Raw genomic sequence first — 18,531 nt, forward strand, 5'->3', positions numbered from 1 at the left:
CAGGGGACACAACGGTGGGAGTCTACTACAGACCTCCCACTCAAAGGTCCCTTCCAGCCCTAATGTCTATGAAATCTATGAAATAAGTCTAGTCCTTGGCTCCAGCTGACAATCAGTTGATTTCATAGATTTCAAAGATATTAGGGCTGGAAGGGACCTTGGAAGATCACCAAGTCCAGTCCCCCGCCCGAATGGCAGGAAGTCAGCTGGGGTCATAGGATTCCAGCAAGATAAGCATCCAATTTCCTCTTGAAGGTGTTCAATGTAGGTGCTTGAACAACCTCCAGACCGTGGAATCTCGGACAGTAAAGAAATCTTCCTTATGTCCAGCCTGAAATGGTCTTGCAGTAGTTTATAACCGTTCGACCTTGTCATCCCTTGGGGCGCTCTGGTGAACAAACATTCCCCCAGATAATGGTGGTCACCCCTGATAAATTTATAGATGGCCATCAGATCATCCCTGGTCTTTTCCAGGCTAAAGAGCCCCATGGCTCTCAGCCTGTCATTGTAAGGTCTGTTTTCCTGACCTCTGGTCATGCGCATGGCTCTTCTCTGGACTCTCTCAAGCTTCTCCACATCCTTTTTGAATTGTGGGGCCTGCACTTTTCCAGGCTAAAGAGCCCCATGGCTCTCAGCTTGTCGTCGTAAGGTCTGTTTTCCTGACCTCTGGTCATGCGCATGGCTCTTCTCTGGACTCTCTCAAGCTTCTCCACATCCTTTTTGAATTGTGGAGCCCAAAACTGGACGCAGTACTCCAGCTGCGGCCTTACCAAAGCCGAGTACAAGGGGTGAATGACACCCCGGGATTTGCTTGAGAAGCATCTATGGATGCAAGCCAGCGTTTTGGTCGTTTTACTAGCCGCAGAATCGCATTGAAGGCTAATGTTCATCTTGTGGTCAATGATGACCCCCAAGTCTCTTTCTTCTGTAGTGCTAGCCAGTGTAGCACTGCCGAGCCTATAACGATGTTGCAGGTTTTTCCTCCCAAGGTGGAACACACAGGGTTTTCACAGATCTCAGCATACAGGGACCCTGGGATCAGGCTGATGCAACCTAATCATGCAGTCATGGTATGCACACATGAGTAAAAACCATCCAGCTGGGCACCACACAGGGTTTCCACCAGTTTCAGTGCTTGGAGATGCCAGGATCGGGTTGCAGCTGCTCAATAAATTAAAACCATGCATGATGCCCAGCACTGCAGCACAGTGTAGGAACTTGGGGATCAGGTAGCCTCTCCCTAGTTCTGGAGTTGGGTTGTGCTGGGTACTTTAAAATTCTGTGTGTGCACGTGCACACATGGTTTTCTCATATCCCTATTGCATGGGGACCTCAGAATCAGGCAAAGGCTCCTTGATCCTGGGATCCCCAAGAGCCAGGGAGGTCAGAAAACCATGTGTGCAGCTGCCTATTCTAGGCATATCTATGCCAATTTTCCATCATGGGCATTTCCCATGCTTCTGGGTTTTGTTGGTTGCTTCTGCACACTCCGCCCCCCCAACCCCTTTTTCTGCAATATGTGTCAGGTTGTTTTTAAGCCTCCTCAGAGGCACTGGGTATTGGCTAGAAGTAAGGCTGGGGACTTCAGCTGGGGTGTGCTGATTCCCCTGCCAGTGCTACTTGGGGGCAAGAAAGAATTTTACCCCATGATCAGATGAATAGGGACTATGGGGTTTTTGCCTTCCTCTGGAGCAGGGGCTATGGCCCTCCACCCAGGACCTCTTGAGCATATATTGACAACATTTTATTGAAGAGGACAATGGCTGCCAAGGTTTCCTTGCTTTACCTGTAGGAGGTTAGGGTGTTTGGTCCATGTTGTATCAGGGTTGAGGGTAGTCTTATGTAGAGTTAAGATTATGGTTGCATGGGATGGCTTGAATAGGGATGATCCTGCCTTAGGCAGGGGGGTTGGACTAATGACTCTTCCAGCCCTACCTCTCTATGACTATGATAATATGTGGAATAACTGTATTATTATGGCTTAAATTAATTTGAACATATGGCCAGGTTACTATTTAAAGCATGATTAACGTGCTAATCACATCACGTGTAAAGTGCATCACGGCTTGCTTCAATTCAGCTTGAATATAAACGTTGTCATATGATATGAAATCAACTTTTTATTTTATTTTGGTTAGAAAAAATGAAAAAAAGTAGTAGAATTAGAACTGAATGGTTCTTCAATATTTTTATTTGGTTCTTGGACTGAAAAAAAAAACCCCTTACACAACTCTTACTCTCAGGGCAGTGTCCTGTCTACTTGAACAAGCTGCCTTACAGGAACGGAACTGGAGAATTCCAGTTGTAGAGGCAGTTTTCAGAACAGGGTCAAACTTTAACTTGATCTCTTCGTGTAGTTGTGAGCCTGGGGAAAATTCTTTTCTACATTTATACATACATGTAAATGCTTGCTCCTGTTACCTCTATATTTTTTTTTTTAGAAAAAGCACAAAAATCCAGGGTTCTACACAGCATCAGATTGTAATACTTACAGAAGAAAAGTGGCCTCGATCTTACAGGAGTAGGTACAGGAGACAGTCAACAAGGGGAAGACAACTTTGAATATTGGGGTGCTACATGGTGCAGTAAAAACTAAAGTGTGTGGGAGGAGTGAGTGGAAAGGGCAGAAAACCCAACAAAAGAAAGACGACTAAAAAAAATTCTCTCATTTTTCCTAAGGGATAGAAGTAATGAAAAAAGCACAGTCAAAAAATGAAGAAGCCCTTGTAGCACAAGGAAGGTGTGTAGGCCCCAAGCTAAAGCTGATATAATTGCTCCAACTCTAGCCAATGTAGTCAAGAGGAATTGAGAAGCCAGTGTCCTTGTCTCCTTGGCCTAGACTGAGGGCAGGCTGTGTCTATTGTACACCCGAAGCGTACTACTGAGATAACAAGATTCAAATTCAGTGCATGTACATTCACATAATGAGGAGGCCCCTATGGACAATCCTCTCAAAGGAAAACATATTTTGTTGACTCACACATTCTTACTTACACGACATCTCCAAGCAGTGGGGTTTCAAGCACTGAATATTAAAACATGTATTCTTTGCCTATCAGGGACTTGTAAATATGAAAAACCATAGGTCAAATGCTAAACCTATCAAACCTGAAACGGTCCTATTATGTTATTCAGGTTGTACCCAAAGAGTTTAGAATTCTGAATCTGAATTTAAACCAGTATCATATTATATGTAATGGCTTTGTATTAAAGTTTAGTTTCACCAACTTTAACTAAAACTTACAGCTATTTATTTCACCACCAGAGGGAGCCCATGCAGTTCAACAGAGACCAACATTGACAAATAGAGCAAAGAAGCAGTTGAAAGGAAATATATTTAACTTATTAACATATTTCAACAAACATTAGCATGTTACCTGTAGAGTTTGTTTTCTTTTGATACTTCTGTTTCCTTTCTGTACAACTCTCACATAAAAGCTTGTTGTTCCCCATTAACAGCTCCACAGATGTAAATTGGTAGAGGCAGGACTGAACGGAACATTCTTTAGAGCTAGTTGAATATGTTTGAGAAAGGGTCTGAAAAGCATTTTGGGGATTTTTGGACAAAGCGGACTTTTCCATTGAAAACATTGAATTGTTTGACAAACTTAATGGTGAATCCCCCTCTTCACATTCTTTTACAGTATTGCTGAGGCTGAGTTTGGATATGGCAGTGATAACGGTCACCTCATTGTGACTATCACTTGGTTTGCTGTTTTGTGGTTTGACATTTCCTGATAAATAGTTGAGTCGGTTGACATGCAAACCAGATGTGTTACTGGATGTGCCAAAAAGTGACTGTGTAGAAGCACTTTCACCTTCCGAGGCTTCGCTGTCTGCATCAACGCTACTTTCAGAACAACTGATATCTTTTTCACTGCCTTCAGTCTGACTTCCATTTACTGCAGACTCAGGAATTGTGTCTTCCGAATACAGAACTCCAGAGCCACATTCTGCTTCAAGATTACCATCCTTTTCATGCATGATAACAGGACTTCTATCTTCCCCACCAGAGGAGGATTTTCTGGAAAGGCGTCTTTCATAATTTAACTGATTCTGCAAATGGTATTGAAATATTTCAGTAATAGAGGTGAGAGAGAAAATAGATTTGTGAAACTAAAGTAACAGCAAATATAACTTATATTTTCAAAGCAAAATAAAGACCTGTATTGTATTGATCTGGTTTCACCATGTTCTATAACCCTACTTCTTTAAATTGTTTAGACAAATTGGTGTTTGGATGTAAACTTATATATTTGGCAGCAACATATCCATAGTGACATCTATCTTACCCATTTGAATTATATCAATGTTATAACTTGATCCATGCATGGTAAAGGATTCCATATTTGATTTGTAAACTTGAACTGTGAGATCAGTTAGACTAATAATTTGTGTTGCCAATGAAAAACTAGCACACACAGACCTATACTAAGATTGCATCCTCACAACTAAATTCTACTTTGCTTGGAACCTAGGTTTTAAGAAATTTTGAACTGTTTTTAAAATTTAGAAATATTAAAAATTCTTAATAAAAATGCATGATTATGAGAAGAGAAAACCAATTTTTTACCACATAAATTCTGAAAAAAGAAAAAGGGTTCACAACATTTTCCATTTGGGATCACTTGCCTCTTCTTATCATTGCTCTAATACAGTGATTCTCAACCAGGGTGCTGGGACAATTTGGGGTGCCTCCAAATGTTTTGAAGGGTACTGTGAGGTATGAGGCCATAAGTAGAAAACTAAGCAGGTAAGCCAGGCTCAGGCTTGTCCCTGACTAGACAATCTCTTACCCCTACTGTAAGAACCTACAGCAGGGATAGGCAATGTTTTTTGGCCAGAGTGCCAAAAAAATCACAATGTCTACCTTGGAAGGTACTGGAGTGCTGACATGCCGGAGCCCAGACCAGCTTTTTGCAGCCTCCTGGCTGCAGCCAGTCCTAGGAGCCCGGTCTGCTTGCAGCCTCCCAGGCCTGGGCTCCATGGCTGGCAACAACTGCTTAGCGCCCGGGCTGGCGGAGGTGCACCGAGCAAAATGGCATTGCGGTCCATGCTCAGCACACGTGCTGGGGGTTGCTGCCCCTGACCAGTAAGCACTGTAACATATAGATTAGTTTTTGAAACTGGGTGCCACTCAATTCACGAAAGTTATGGAGGGTATCTCACGTGCAGGACGGGGTGCCCTGAGTCCAAAAAGACATGAACCACTGTTCTAATATCCTAATCTTTTGTAGTTACTTATGAAAATATGGCTGCAATTGGCTGTGATCACAGGAGAGACTCATGGCTGGTTTTGGTGATAAGGAGTTGCAAGGCTATTTGTTTCTTGAACAGGCCCTGGAAACTGCTGGAGTGGGTTGAAGAGAGAGTTCTAGGCTGGGACAGACTTAAAAGATAGAGGTTCAAGGGATGATATACTGATACCTCCTCACACCTGCATTAATCTCAAAACACTTTGTGTAGCCAAGTTTAAAATGTTTTACCAAATACTTCATTCACCTAATCTGTACTGATTACTTTATTCTTGCAGCACTGTAAATGTGTTAAGGATTACCTTTATAATCTTTATTATGTTTTTTCTGTGGTAGGTCTATTTTTGATCATCTACATATGATTTCAGTATCTGCAGATGAATTTTTTTTTAAAACTTTAAATTCAAAGAGGCAGGTACAAGAAGAGGATAACCTTTTGCCCACAAGAAAATACATCATTAGGCCAGGTTTTAGCAGACTTATACTCATCTCTCAGCTTTCTCTTCTCCCCTCTCCCTTCCCCTTTTGGTCTCTCTCTGGTATCCTACACTTCAATTACAAAATTGTAGTCAACATACTACTCTGTTCATTCCTAATTCATTTTCTCAGTCAGATCCAAATTCCAGTTAAGTCCATAAGATTCTTCCAGTTAACTTCAAAACGTTTTGGATCCAGTCCTTTATCTCCCACCAGTATGAATGCCTATATTTTTTTCCTTCCATCTTTTCTACTCTTACACCTTTCTTTTTTATACTTCAGTCTCATTGATCTTTCCTGGATATTCTCTAGTGCTATGCTATTGTCTCTGCCTTCTTCATGTTCATTGTTTGTGTTTAAAGCATGAGCCAGAGGGTTTTGGAGCATATGCTCAATGTTAAGTTTTAAGTACATACTTATATCCACTGAAGTTAATGAAAATCAAGCATGTCCCCAAAAGTTTTTCTAGACAGGGACAAGCTTTTGTGATTTGGAGCCTTAAACTGGGAAGTAATTGTGCTATTTAGCAAAGAAGAAATAAAAAACAAACACAAAAAACCACTGACTACCCACCGTGCTATTTTCCACTAGTCGGAAACGTTTCTTGTCCCAGTGAAGTTTGTTTTATTTCTACGAGTTATACAAAGAAACTAATTCCCTATTGTCACTAACTCCTATTAGAACTTGTGGATGTTATGCAAACAGCACTCATTAAGCCCTTAAAGCAGTTAAGTCTAGTTTGCTGAATAAAAGCATTAGGCCTGGCAACCAGTGCTTGGATGCCTTCCTGCTGAAAATGGATGGTTTCCAAGTGCCCCTGGAGCTCCAGATACAGACTTCTGAAATCCTAGGCTAGACGCACAGAATAGAAACAAATGGTATGTGGAACTGGCAATCCTCTGTTTCAGAGAGATTCAGTGATTCAGAGGAGAATGGGGATATGTAGTACCTCTTCAAATATCCAGAAAGAAAACCATAATAATACACTGGTGATGGATGATCCAAAAGAAAAGTAGTATATGAGTTTCTGAACCACAGGCTCTCACAAATTAGACACTAGTAACTTTGTAAGTATTGTTAGCCATCTTCAATGAAAGCACAGTTGTTTCCTGTACTATGTTGGAGACTTAGACTTATAATACTAAAATTAGATTAGTGCTCTATTTAAAGTTATACAATTTAGACTCATAGTTATGCTAAAGACCATCTCTGGAATCATCTTAGTGGTACTAATTTCCTGTCAGTACTATTAATAATTTCATACCCATTCAAAGACTGTTTAGAACCCAGCAAGGGCAATGCTGATAGGACTTAATCTAATGTTGGGTCATATATAAAATAAGAAGGCACATAATACATGTATTAATACACGGAACCTTAATAATACAATACCCTGTCATTTTATCTTTACAATTGGTATTTGTATACCACATGGATCACAGTTCCTCTGTACAGCTCTGATAACCAAAAATATATGCTTTCTTGTATAATAATAAAAATGGCACATGAAGTAGGAAAGAGCTTCAGTATTTGTTAGTTTGGCATGTCTGCAGAATGCTGTGCCACCATCAGGAAGACCATGTTAAGGGGTTGAACTATAGTTCTCAGGCCCTGGAGGCTGAGTGCATCATGAAAATCATGTTCTCTGTCTCCAGGGAGACTGGGTTGGCTGTACTACTTTTGTAGCACACCCTGCCAACTGATCCACCAAATGGCACTAATACTGACTTGTCTGCTCTCTTGGCCAGCATTACAGGGCCTGTTATTGTCCACTAAGTTTGCTTCTGGCTGCAGTCAGAGGTGAGGGAGGGCAATAAAAGAAAAGAAGCATAAATTAAAAAACTAATCTGCAGAAAAGCTCTCTCTTCTAATGAGGTCACATTTAAATGATGGAATTATGGCATTCCAGTAATCAATTTGTTCATGCATTTACAACGTTCTGTATGTTTTCTAACACATTTGCAATTTAGCCCACAAAAATACAGACTTTCTAAATTCCTACATCTGTAAATCCACAAGTAAACAATTTGCTGCTGATCAATCTGAAGATTACTGGACAGCACAGATGCTTACCTTATCTTTTGTTAAAGAGTGTTTCTTGGTGATTTTTGCTTGCTGATTATTCAGAGCAGTAACAGAAGGGCAGTTGTAGTGACCAAAATCCACCTCCGGTGCAGTTTTACCTTTACTTGTCCTTCCCAAAGGCACAGGTTTTGAGACCTGTGCATAAATATTATTGAGGAGAAGCAGTATGTAATTAATTTTTTCCAATTCCTTGCAATTTTGTAAAGTACTAAAGAAATTCACATTTTGTTAACTGGAGAGAGAACCCCAGCAGAACTGTAGTAACACCTAAGGGCATCAAGAAACTCCTGTCACAAAAAACTACCACTCCCAGGGCAGATATGTGAACAGGAAGACACTGGGTGCATCTACAGTGCATTAATGTGCCTTTGCTACTGGACATTAAGTTTAGTACCTCTAATATGAGGAACTACACAAATGCACAGTAGCTGGAGCTACTGCACAGTAGCAAAGGCACACAGTCTTGTTATGCAGCTTAATGACCTTATGTTATGAGCTTAATGACTAATTCTACTGCACATTAGCACAACTTTTGCCATGACATGTTAATGCACAGTAGAATTAGTCTACTGCACATTCAGGATCTTGTATAGACGCACCCACAGAAGCCCAGACCCTAAAGGTTTTTAGAGTGCCTCATTCCCACTGACTTCAATGGGAGTTGGACATCTAATCCTTTTGGGGAGTCAAGCCTTAGCCCACATATTCTCAGGCAGATTTACCACAAATTAAGCTGCTTTTTCCCAGAAGAATACATGGAGAAGGATGATGGTAAAAATGTTATCTGCCTTCCCTCACAGGGAAAGTCCTCTTGGGGTTCAATTGCCTCACCTGATGTCCAAGGGGAAATCTGTATAACATGCAGCAGCATGGATTAAAAAGTCATTTTATTTTAGCCTCCAAGCCTCAGCAACTTTATTATACTAAGTAATGAATGCATTCATGTGACCTTTTAAAAAACATTTAAGTCCCCTGAAATCTATTTGTATTTAGTCATATCTAACAACAAACTACCAGTATATGTATGTATGTATACAGGAAAAGTTATTATTAGAATAAATTCAGAACTATATGCTGATTAAATAATATATTTTGTTATAAATCTAATCGAATATTATAAACACAGTTTATATATTTTGTATTTATGTAAATATTTAACTATATAAGCATATTACATATGCATATTCATATTTTTAGGCTATAAATTCAAGTCACATGTGTCTATACCTAAGTACATACAAACACATACACATTTTCATGTAAGGAAAAAAGTGCTTCCATGGAAACTACTTTCAAATTTAATATTTTATGTGCGTCTTACCCTCTCCTCTATTATAGGAAGTGAAAGATCAATGAAAGGCTCTTTTACTGTGGAAATCTTGAAGGAAAACAAAAAGCAAATAAAATACAAAGAACTTTATTAGTATTCTAGTATGCAGCTTCCATGTTTTATCATATCATCATAATACTACAAAAACCTATAGAAGCTAACTGTCTGTGAAAGATCTATTTAATTACAATGAAGAACTTCCCATAAACATTTAATTAAATATTTATTTGAAGCTAATTTTGATTTTCATTTTGGTTTAATACATAACGGAGAATGCTACAGTGAACTGCAGCATAGAAAAACAATGGGCACTGTCATACAACTTGAATCCACACACAGAGGGGAATCTCCACAGGTAGATCTTTCCCCATCCATTCCTTAAGAGAGTCAACTCTCTCCCCACTAGTACTCCCCCTACCCTGCCTTGAGGCTCTCTATTAGCAGAAATAAGAGCAGGGAAAGTAAGTAGGAGAGATGCATCTTGCCTCTGATCGAAGAGCAAACTAAACAGCATAGCAAGTCCTTTTTTAAAAGTGAGTTCCAAAGTCAGATGTCAGACAGGAAGCCATTGGCTACCAGGGGCATTTATAGATGTGTTCCAGGAGGTTGAGGGAGAGCAAGGTACTTTAATTAGCGAGCCTCTGAGAGCCATGCTAATTAAAAGTGCCTGGAATGCCATGTGTATCACCATCACGTGTATGGTACATAAGAGCTTTTTACTTCTTTTTTCTTGAAGTTAAGAGATAGGCCATTTTCAGAAGAAATACTTTGTTTTAAAAAGTGTGTCCTATACTGCAATACAGTATATCAAGAGGGTAAAATGGCAATATTCTGTTTAGTCATATCTGAAGTAACATAGTTAGCTTCAAGTCAGCAGGACCGGATGGACTCCATCCGAGAGTGTTGAAGGAGCTGGCTGAGGCCATCGTGGAACCCAGGGCAAAGCTTTTTCAGAATTCATGGTGCACAGGGGAAATCCCTGATGACTGGAAGAAGGCCAACACTGTGCCCATCTTCAAGAGGCAGAAGAGGGAGGAACCGAGCAACTATAGGCCAGTCGGCCTAACCTCCATCCCAGGGGAAATCCTGGAAAAGCTCATTAAAGAATCTATGTGCAATACGCTCGTGGAAGGTAAGATTCTGAATGACAGCCAGCATGGCTTTGTCACAGGTAGGTCTTGTCTTACCAATCTCATCTTCTACAATCAGGTCTCTTGCCACCTGGATGTGGTAGATGTTATATACCTAGACTTCCAAAAGGCTTTTGATCTAGTATCCCATGACATCCTTGAGGGGAAACTGGAAGATTGCGGGCTCAGCTGCTCGATGGTTCAGTGGGTGGAAAACTGTTCTCATGAATGGATCTGTGTTGTCCTGGCGCAAAGTGGCCAGCGGCATCCCTCAGGGGTCCGTGCTTCGACCAGTGCTTTTCAACATCTTTATCAATGATTTGGATGGGGGAGTGAAAAGCTCGCTGGCCAAGTTTCCAGATGACACTAAGTTATGGGGCAGTGTGGTCACGTCAGAAGATAGGCTGCAGATACAGGCAGACCTGGACAGACTCGAGAGTTGAGCAGACCAGAACCAGATGAAGTTTAACACTTCAAAGTGTAAGGTGTTCCACTTGGGGGCAAACAACCCTCAACACACATACAGGCTTGGTGGTGACTGCTTGACTTGCACCATTGCCGAAAGGGACCTAGGGGGTAATGATTGATCATTGTATGAACATGAGCCGTCAGTGCGAGGTGGTGGTCAGCAGGGCAAACAACATGCTGGCATGCATCAACTGATGCAACTCGTGTAAAACTAAAGAAGTGATACTCCCGCTGTACTCAGCACTGGTGAGACTACAGTTGGAGTACTGCACCCAGTTCTGGGCACTGCACTTCAATAAGGATGTGGAAAAACTTGAGAGGGTCCAGAAAAGAGCAACCTGTATGATCAGGGACTTGCAAGGCAAGCCATACAAGGAGATGCTGAGGGACCTGGGCCTCTTTAGCCTAAAGAAGAGAAGGTAGAGAGAGGACTTGATAGTGGCTTCCCACTATATCAGAGGAGCGCATCAGGAGCTTGGTGAAAAATTGTTCACTAGGGAACCCCCAGGAAGACCAGGACCAGTGGATACAAACTCCTGGAAAGCTGCTTCAAGCTTAATACCAGGAAAAACTCCTTTGCAGTCAGGGTTTGCAGACTGAGGAATAAACTCCCTACAGAACTGGTGCAGTCACCTACCCTGGAGGTTTTCAAGAGACTAGACAGTCACCTCGCTGGGGTCACCTAACCCCAGTTGTCCTCCTGCCTAGATCCAGAGGGGGGAGGCTGGACCCGCTGATCTGCAAGGTGCCTTCCAGTCCCTAACAATCTATGAATCTATATCCTCAAACAGATTAAGCCATGTAACTACTTTACTGGCTAAAGCTAAACAGCTATATTTTTTTTCAAGTTATGCATCTGGACTAATAGAGGTACTTGCAAATTAAGTAAGGCAACAGCATAGAAAAATCAATTAATCAGGTGTTTAAAAAATATGTATTTTTATTCTAACATTCTATTTTGCTTCTGGCACCCCATAATCAATTACTTTACCTACATAGTTATTTTCTCTCACAGGACTCTATGGGCATTTTTACACATGCTCCGGGAGACGCCAGGGGGCACTTTAATTAGTGAGCTACGCTAATTAAAAGCACTTGTGCATCATGAGTATCAGCATCTCCTGCGCTGAAAAATGGCAGTGGGGCACTTTGAACTGTTTATTTCCATGTTCTAGCAGACTTGTTTAATCAAGTCTGCTCCCTGCCTGTCTATAGGAGCCTTCTCTCATATTCTGGTGCCTGGAACGTCCCACCCTCCCCAAATCTACTTGTTAAATTCCATCCATTCCAGCAAATGACTTCTAGTAACTTACCTCTGACTAACTAGAAGATAAAGTGAAAAAAAATTAAGTAGTATACATAATGTATTGAATGATCATGCTTTCTTATTACTATTAGCCTTCCCCTCATTTCCCCTTTATACATTCATGACTTTCAAGTCTCCTGTTAAATTTAGTTGCTGTAGTTCATGTAACAAGGACCACAATATTTCTTTTTTCCAAATCACCCAGGATTTTTCTGGGTGATCAAGAATAATATATGAGGATTAGAACTGCACTAACTACATCTATACTTAAATACAATACTTTTTTGTCAGCAGGATACTGTATAAGCAAAGCTTTTATAGCATGGTATTTTATAAAAATGAGGTAATAGCCAAAAGCTTTTTTTTGCCACTACTGGAAAAGAAAACTGAGCTGGAACCTCATTTAAATACGGTTGACTAGCAAAGTCCTGACATGTATGGATGGAATCTAAGAATAAAGCAAGATACAGTACATTTAACTCCTAACCTTTCTAAATTGCATGCAGGTGAAGTTCTTCATTGATACTAGAAAGAAACTACAGTATAATCTACCCATCATAAAGGGGAGATTACCTGACACTGCAGAACTGAGATTAATTATTCATAATGAATGATGCATTTTATGTTTATAATATGAAATATAATGTTTTAAAGAAAACTCAAACACAAGTTGAATGAAAATAATCCAAACAATGCAATATAATCAAAACAAAAAACTGTCATCTTTATGAAGTTATAGAAACTTGTAAAGATGACAGTAACCACTTATTTATAATAAAACATTATTGCATATTAATAGTTACTTATTGTTAAAAATATTGATTTAACAATCAAAAGTATTTCATATTAGGATAATCTAAGCAAATATCAATTTTATACCAGTTTTAAAATATAAATTTTATTTATTATTTTTCTATGTCCATTAATTATAATAAGCATTTCCCAAGGTAAAGACCAAGTCTGAAAGGAATAACCAGTAGGCCATGGAAGACATAAAGATTAAGGGCAGGTACTTCTTTACCAACATTTGGCTGAGTTGTGATCAGGGTTAGTGATTAGTTTCATTTTCTGAAATAGAGTTCAACATTCAGAAGTTTGGGAAATGCTGCATTAAATATGGTATCAGTATTTCCAGGACAACTGTAAAATTTGAAATCTCCAAACTTAAATTAGCTAGATACAAACTACTACCAGAATTTAAACCATTTCTAATTCATAAGACTCCTTCGTACAGGTTTTCCTCGCCAACCAGAGTTTTGAGTATCCACAGTCAATATTCTGTATACTATTTTGATTACCGCAGTATTACAGTTTTGAGTAACCACAGTTTTCTGTGGCCACGCATCAGCCCACCAACCCCCTGGCTCTGCTTGTGCCTCTCCTTCTCCCCCACGGCCCCTGCTACCCCAGCCAGAGGTGGCCCCCAAGCCATACCAAAGGTGTGCGTGGTGGCAGGGAACAGCAAGCCGGCTCGCTGCTCTTCCCTGGTGCCCTCCTCCATGACCCAGCATGGCACGAAGCAGAGAAACCACGCAGGGATCTCTTCACTCGCCGTTGCCCACCCCATGCTGCCCCAGCAATGCGCCTCCTGTGCCTGCTGCTGATTTGAGGGACGCAGCCCTGCACCACTGCCCTCAATTCAGCCCCGTATGTAGGAGGCACATTGCCAGGGCAATGTGGGGCAAGCAGTGGTAGGTGCGGCTTCTCTGCTTCCTGCCGCACCAGGTCATGGGGGAGGGAAGCAGGGTGGCAGGGAACAGCAGGCCAAATCATGGGACAATCCGAGCCCAGCGGCTCATCCAGGGGTACAGACAGGTGGCTCCCACTGCTGCTGGGCTCCAATTGTCCCACAACCCGGGCTGGCCAGCACCCCATCTGCAGGCTGCTGACTGGCAGGCACAAAACACCCCCACCACACCATTCAGACAGGTGGAGGAGAGGAAGTGCTGCAGTGTGCTGCGCAGGGCTGGCTGACACGTCCCTCCCCTTTCCTTCCCCCTCCTTCCTCGGGTAACAGGTGAACATGCTGGGGGAGATGCTGCCACCGCGCCCTGGGTGCGCTCTGTTCCCTGCCCACTGTCACGTACCCCCTATAACCTAAGTGCCCCTAGGGGTATGCCTACTCCCAACTGACCCCGTGTATTAAAGGTAAGTAAAAAATATTTTTATACACTATAATGTACAGTATTCAAGTCCCTGATCCCATTTCCCCCATAAGCCTTTAGTTTTACCAACTGCGGTTTTGCCAACCATGGGAACTTTCCGAAACCTAACCCCCGTGGTTGGCAAGGGAAACCTGTATGTATACAGAGAATATTTTAAGAATGAAATAAGTCATGTTACTAAGAAAACTCCAATAAAATCTTTTTAAAAAACCAAACAATGTGAACAAATCAATATGCGATCTATTCCATATCAAACTGAATTCCAAAATACCTACATTTTCACATTCCTCACACATGACAGTGCTAGTCAATTCACCAACAAAGATCCTATCTATGAAGTTCATCTTCACACCCTCTCTTCCATATGCTGAAAAAACATTGCTTTTTTTTAATGTGAAAAAACAAATCCAATGCTACTGTATAAGCACAACATAATAGTTTCTATGGTTTATTGTTAAAAAAACACAAGGTATGAATTACGTACAAAACACACAATAACATTATTAATATAATAAATACTTCATTTACTGCTAATATGGCACGCTTCATAATATTTATAGAAGTTATTCAGTGATACAATTAATATTCAGCCTCTCCTTCTGCCCCTGCTGTATCAGAATAGTGCTGCATCTCTCAAGAGGATTTAAACAAAAATTCTGATTTTCTTTTTAACAAAAAAGCACATAATCAGCCTCATTTATTTAATATTCTGTTGTTCCAAAGCAGGCACTATAGCAGCAGATACCGATACGTTTTCTAAATGATGGTTTCTAAAACTGCCAAACTTGAAAGAATAACACAAAGATATATTTATTTTGTTTTATGTTACAGTTTCAGGAACAAATTACAGATCTGGAAGAAGCTAATATTTCAGACAAGCTTCAGTACTTTTGGGCTGTAAGAATAAAACTAATAAGCACATGCAACAACGACTTATATAAAAAGCTCAGATTTGGAAAATAATCTTGCCCTTATTGCAAAAATCATTATACTGCTTTTGTGTTCATATTCTTAAAATGCTCAGGATCTCAATAATTCAATCAATGAAACATTCCAGGTGCTCTCTTTGAGTGATGCAATAGTTGCACAATAAAAAAAAATCAGAAGATGCAAAATAATGTATTTCCAAAAGTAAAAGTACATTCCAGAGTGATATTAGCAACAAACAGAAGCAAGCCACTACATACAAGAATTTCAATATTTTATGTGTGCACTAGATGGCACTAGAATAATAGATAATAAAATTTTACTTAAGCCATGCACAGTGCTCTAGAACTCCAGTTTGTAATAGACAGTCAATATAGAAAAAAATTACATTTGAACAATTGTACATGCTTTTTTTTTTTAAGCGATTCATTAGGAGGTAGCATACCTTTGACTTTTCTTTTAGTTTCCTCATCTGCTGTTTTAGTGGTTGGATTATTGAATGCTTTTAAGATACCAGTTTGTATCCGCTATTAAAACAAATATATGTTTTCAGGAGGTGATAAGTAATTTAAGAACATCTAAAAATGGTTAGAATTTTGTCTCCATTATTTCTAGAAAGAAAGATCGTTTACTAAGATTTTAAAATTATATGATCATGCTTTTGTATGACACAAGCTAATATATAACTTTTGTAATTAACATTCAAGAACTTATCTCCCCATAGAAAGGGACCACTTTTAGGTTCATAATGCATTTATCAAGGAACGATGAGATTACGCGGTCAACATGTTTTTCACTTCTGTTATTGCTTGGCAAGACAACAGCAAAATGACAATGGAGAAACTGCTTCCTTCTACAATGACTGACAAGAATATAGAAAGTGTTTAAAGTCATGACTCCATAAACATTTGTTAGACCTCTGCCTTACTCAAATCAACACCATTCTTCTACTATTGTGTTTAGAAAGTACTAAACTTATATTCTTTTTCATTTTAGTACTAACTTATGTTATCATACCTCAATGGGTATACAAAAAACTCCTATTAACACACACAAGGATTACCTATATGTACTGATAAAACAATACTAAAAATATATATTTTTATACATAAATAAACATTAAACATATTTGAACATTCAGGTGTAATTTGCACATAAAAATGGTAAATTTCCCCACTTCTCAGTCAAAAAATAAATAAATAAATTTGTGGTAATGATGTCTCATACTGTAAGACTTCAATACAGATGCAGACTATACCAGGAAACATTTACCAGGAAACTATAAAGTATTTATAAACTAAATGATTGTCAAGTAATCATTATCAATGTATTCATTCTCCCTTACTAAATGTACTTGCTCAGTACTGCAAATTAGTAAGGCTGTACTGTAATACTGTATCTGCTAAAAGGGACACTGAAGTCACAATTAAGCTAATATACCACTCTAGAAATGAGTTCCGATGCTTCAACATTTCTGTACTACTAACAAAATATTTCTCACATTTACAACAGCAACGTATGCTCCACTCAGGCCATATGAAAAAATGTTATAATAAGGATATCGTTAGAGGTTCAATTTCCAGTTCATCCACTCACAGACGTCATACTTCTACCTTATGAATATGTGACCTGGCCTGCAATTTATCTCCTGCCATCCCAAGCCCTGCTTTGATCATCTTAAAGCCAACAATATACTAAAAGGACTAATCAATAGGTAATTCACCAAGTTGAACACCATAAATGGGTTTAGGGCCATAAGCAACCCCTTTTGTTGGGATTAGTGCGTTGAACCATTTATTTAGGTCAAAGAAAGACATAGTCCCTGAATGGTCAGGGTGCTACTAACAATGGCAGCAGACATTAATCAATTAGCAGCAGGGTTCAGCTACTTCAAACCCTGGTGTGAAACAATCTCCAGCACACATTGCTGAAAACAACAGACTGTGTAATTTTGATTGTAGTATTGACAGCCTTTCACTTTTAAAGTCTAAGTACATACATGTACTTTTAGAAAGATATGGAGAAAAAATAGAATACCTAAGAATCTGAAGTTGGTTTCACACCACCAAAAAGAGACAAAAATCTCAGGACAATTAAAAGAACCATTTTATAAGACACATACAGAGGGGAAGCAAGCAAAAAAGTAAATTTATGTAAAATTATGTCAATCTGGAAAAGACTTTTATAATATATACTGTAAATACATGTTAATAATATAGTATATTAATATCAGAGGACCAACTAGCTACAGTTTCAAAATTAATCAGGGCAGGATGTATAAGAAGTGGCAATTAGACTGTTCAGCTAAATAAAAGGTTTTCCACAGGTACACAATGAAGTGCTTAGCTGCAATTTTAGTAGAGCTGTTACCTAAACTTTACACTCAAAAGCAAGCACAATTAAAAGCAGCATGAAAGAGAAAGGTTAGTGGCTGTAATCATTTCTAAAGGATTCTGGTGGCAGACATATTGCTGTAGGCTTTCTTCAATCAAAAAACACATGGTAGTGACACTCCATAACAATAGCACGATTAACAGCTGTGGAGTTCCCATGACAGACAATGCTGCTACTGCTTGTATCTGACTGGCACAACTGTCCAATGCTCACAAGATTGAATAGATCCACAGATCTGACATTCTCAGTTTGTCACACCATCTATAGACCCGAAAAAGGGAGGAAAAAGAGCTTTTAGTCGTAATGTCCCTTGCTGCGCAGCCCGGAGGTGATAGAGTCACTGTTCATAGTAATGCACCATTATGGCAAACAGGGGTTTAATTGCAGTAAAGGGTGGGACCAACCTTCACTTACCCAAAGACAAAGGTGACAGAGATACTGCACAGACCAATTCATAAGAGAAAATATTTCTCAACATGTTATGTTGTTCTTTTATTGTGCTTATAATAGCTACTATTTCTAGTAAAACTAAACGGCAAGTAACTATGCACATTGATACCACCATAAGGACAGTACATCCATTGGCAACAATGACATTTACTCTCACATTTTTGTTAATCTGTTCCTCAGGAAGAAGAAAGCATCTGAACATTTGCTTAAAAAGGCTTTCCCTTGATTTTACTGCACATCAAGAGTGAGGGAAACATTTTCAATTATTTTATACCAGAAGAACAGTATAGTAACTTCCACCTCTGCTGCAACATTAAAACACAAAACAAAACAAAACCTTTAAGTGGCTCAGCTTCAACAAGGAGAGGGAAGGAGTGTCTTCCTAGTCTGGAGGTCATGGCACTCTTCTGAGGTGATATTGTGGGTTTGACCTCCATCAGGCTAAGAAAAGCCTAAAACATAGGTCTCACAACCTGAATAAGTGCTCTAATCACTAAGATATTGTACACTGCTACCTCCTCCTTTGGTCACACTTTAAGAGTGA

General features: G+C 39.6%; 1 protein-coding gene across 8 annotated transcripts in view; it reads right to left on the minus strand.

Annotated features, from left to right (window-relative positions):
* The window catches only part of USP45 (ubiquitin specific peptidase 45), a 113,942-nt gene that overhangs the window by 14,390 nt on the left and 81,021 nt on the right, over positions 1-18,531 (minus strand). For 2 of the 8 annotated variants that reach the window (XM_019537794.1, XM_019537791.1), the window contains exons 9-13: positions 15,589-15,670; positions 14,492-14,583; positions 9,139-9,195; positions 7,806-7,952; positions 3,378-4,056 (exon numbers count right to left, since the gene is read on the minus strand). In XM_019537794.1, coding sequence (XP_019393339.1) covers positions 3,378-4,056; positions 7,806-7,952; positions 9,139-9,195; positions 14,492-14,583; positions 15,589-15,670 — 1,057 coding nt within the window. Of the gene's footprint in view, positions 1-3,377; positions 4,057-7,805; positions 7,953-9,138; positions 9,196-14,491; positions 14,584-15,588; positions 15,671-16,133; positions 17,799-18,531 lie in introns of those variants that run through there. The other 6 variants (XM_019537793.1, XM_019537797.1, XM_019537795.1 and 3 more) reach the window with 6 other exon arrangements.

Source organism: Crocodylus porosus, unplaced genomic scaffold (genome assembly GCF_001723895.1).
Source record: "Crocodylus porosus isolate Cpor-Errol unplaced genomic scaffold, CroPor_comp1, whole genome shotgun sequence".
NCBI classification, from domain to species: domain Eukaryota; kingdom Metazoa; phylum Chordata; order Crocodylia; family Crocodylidae; genus Crocodylus; species Crocodylus porosus.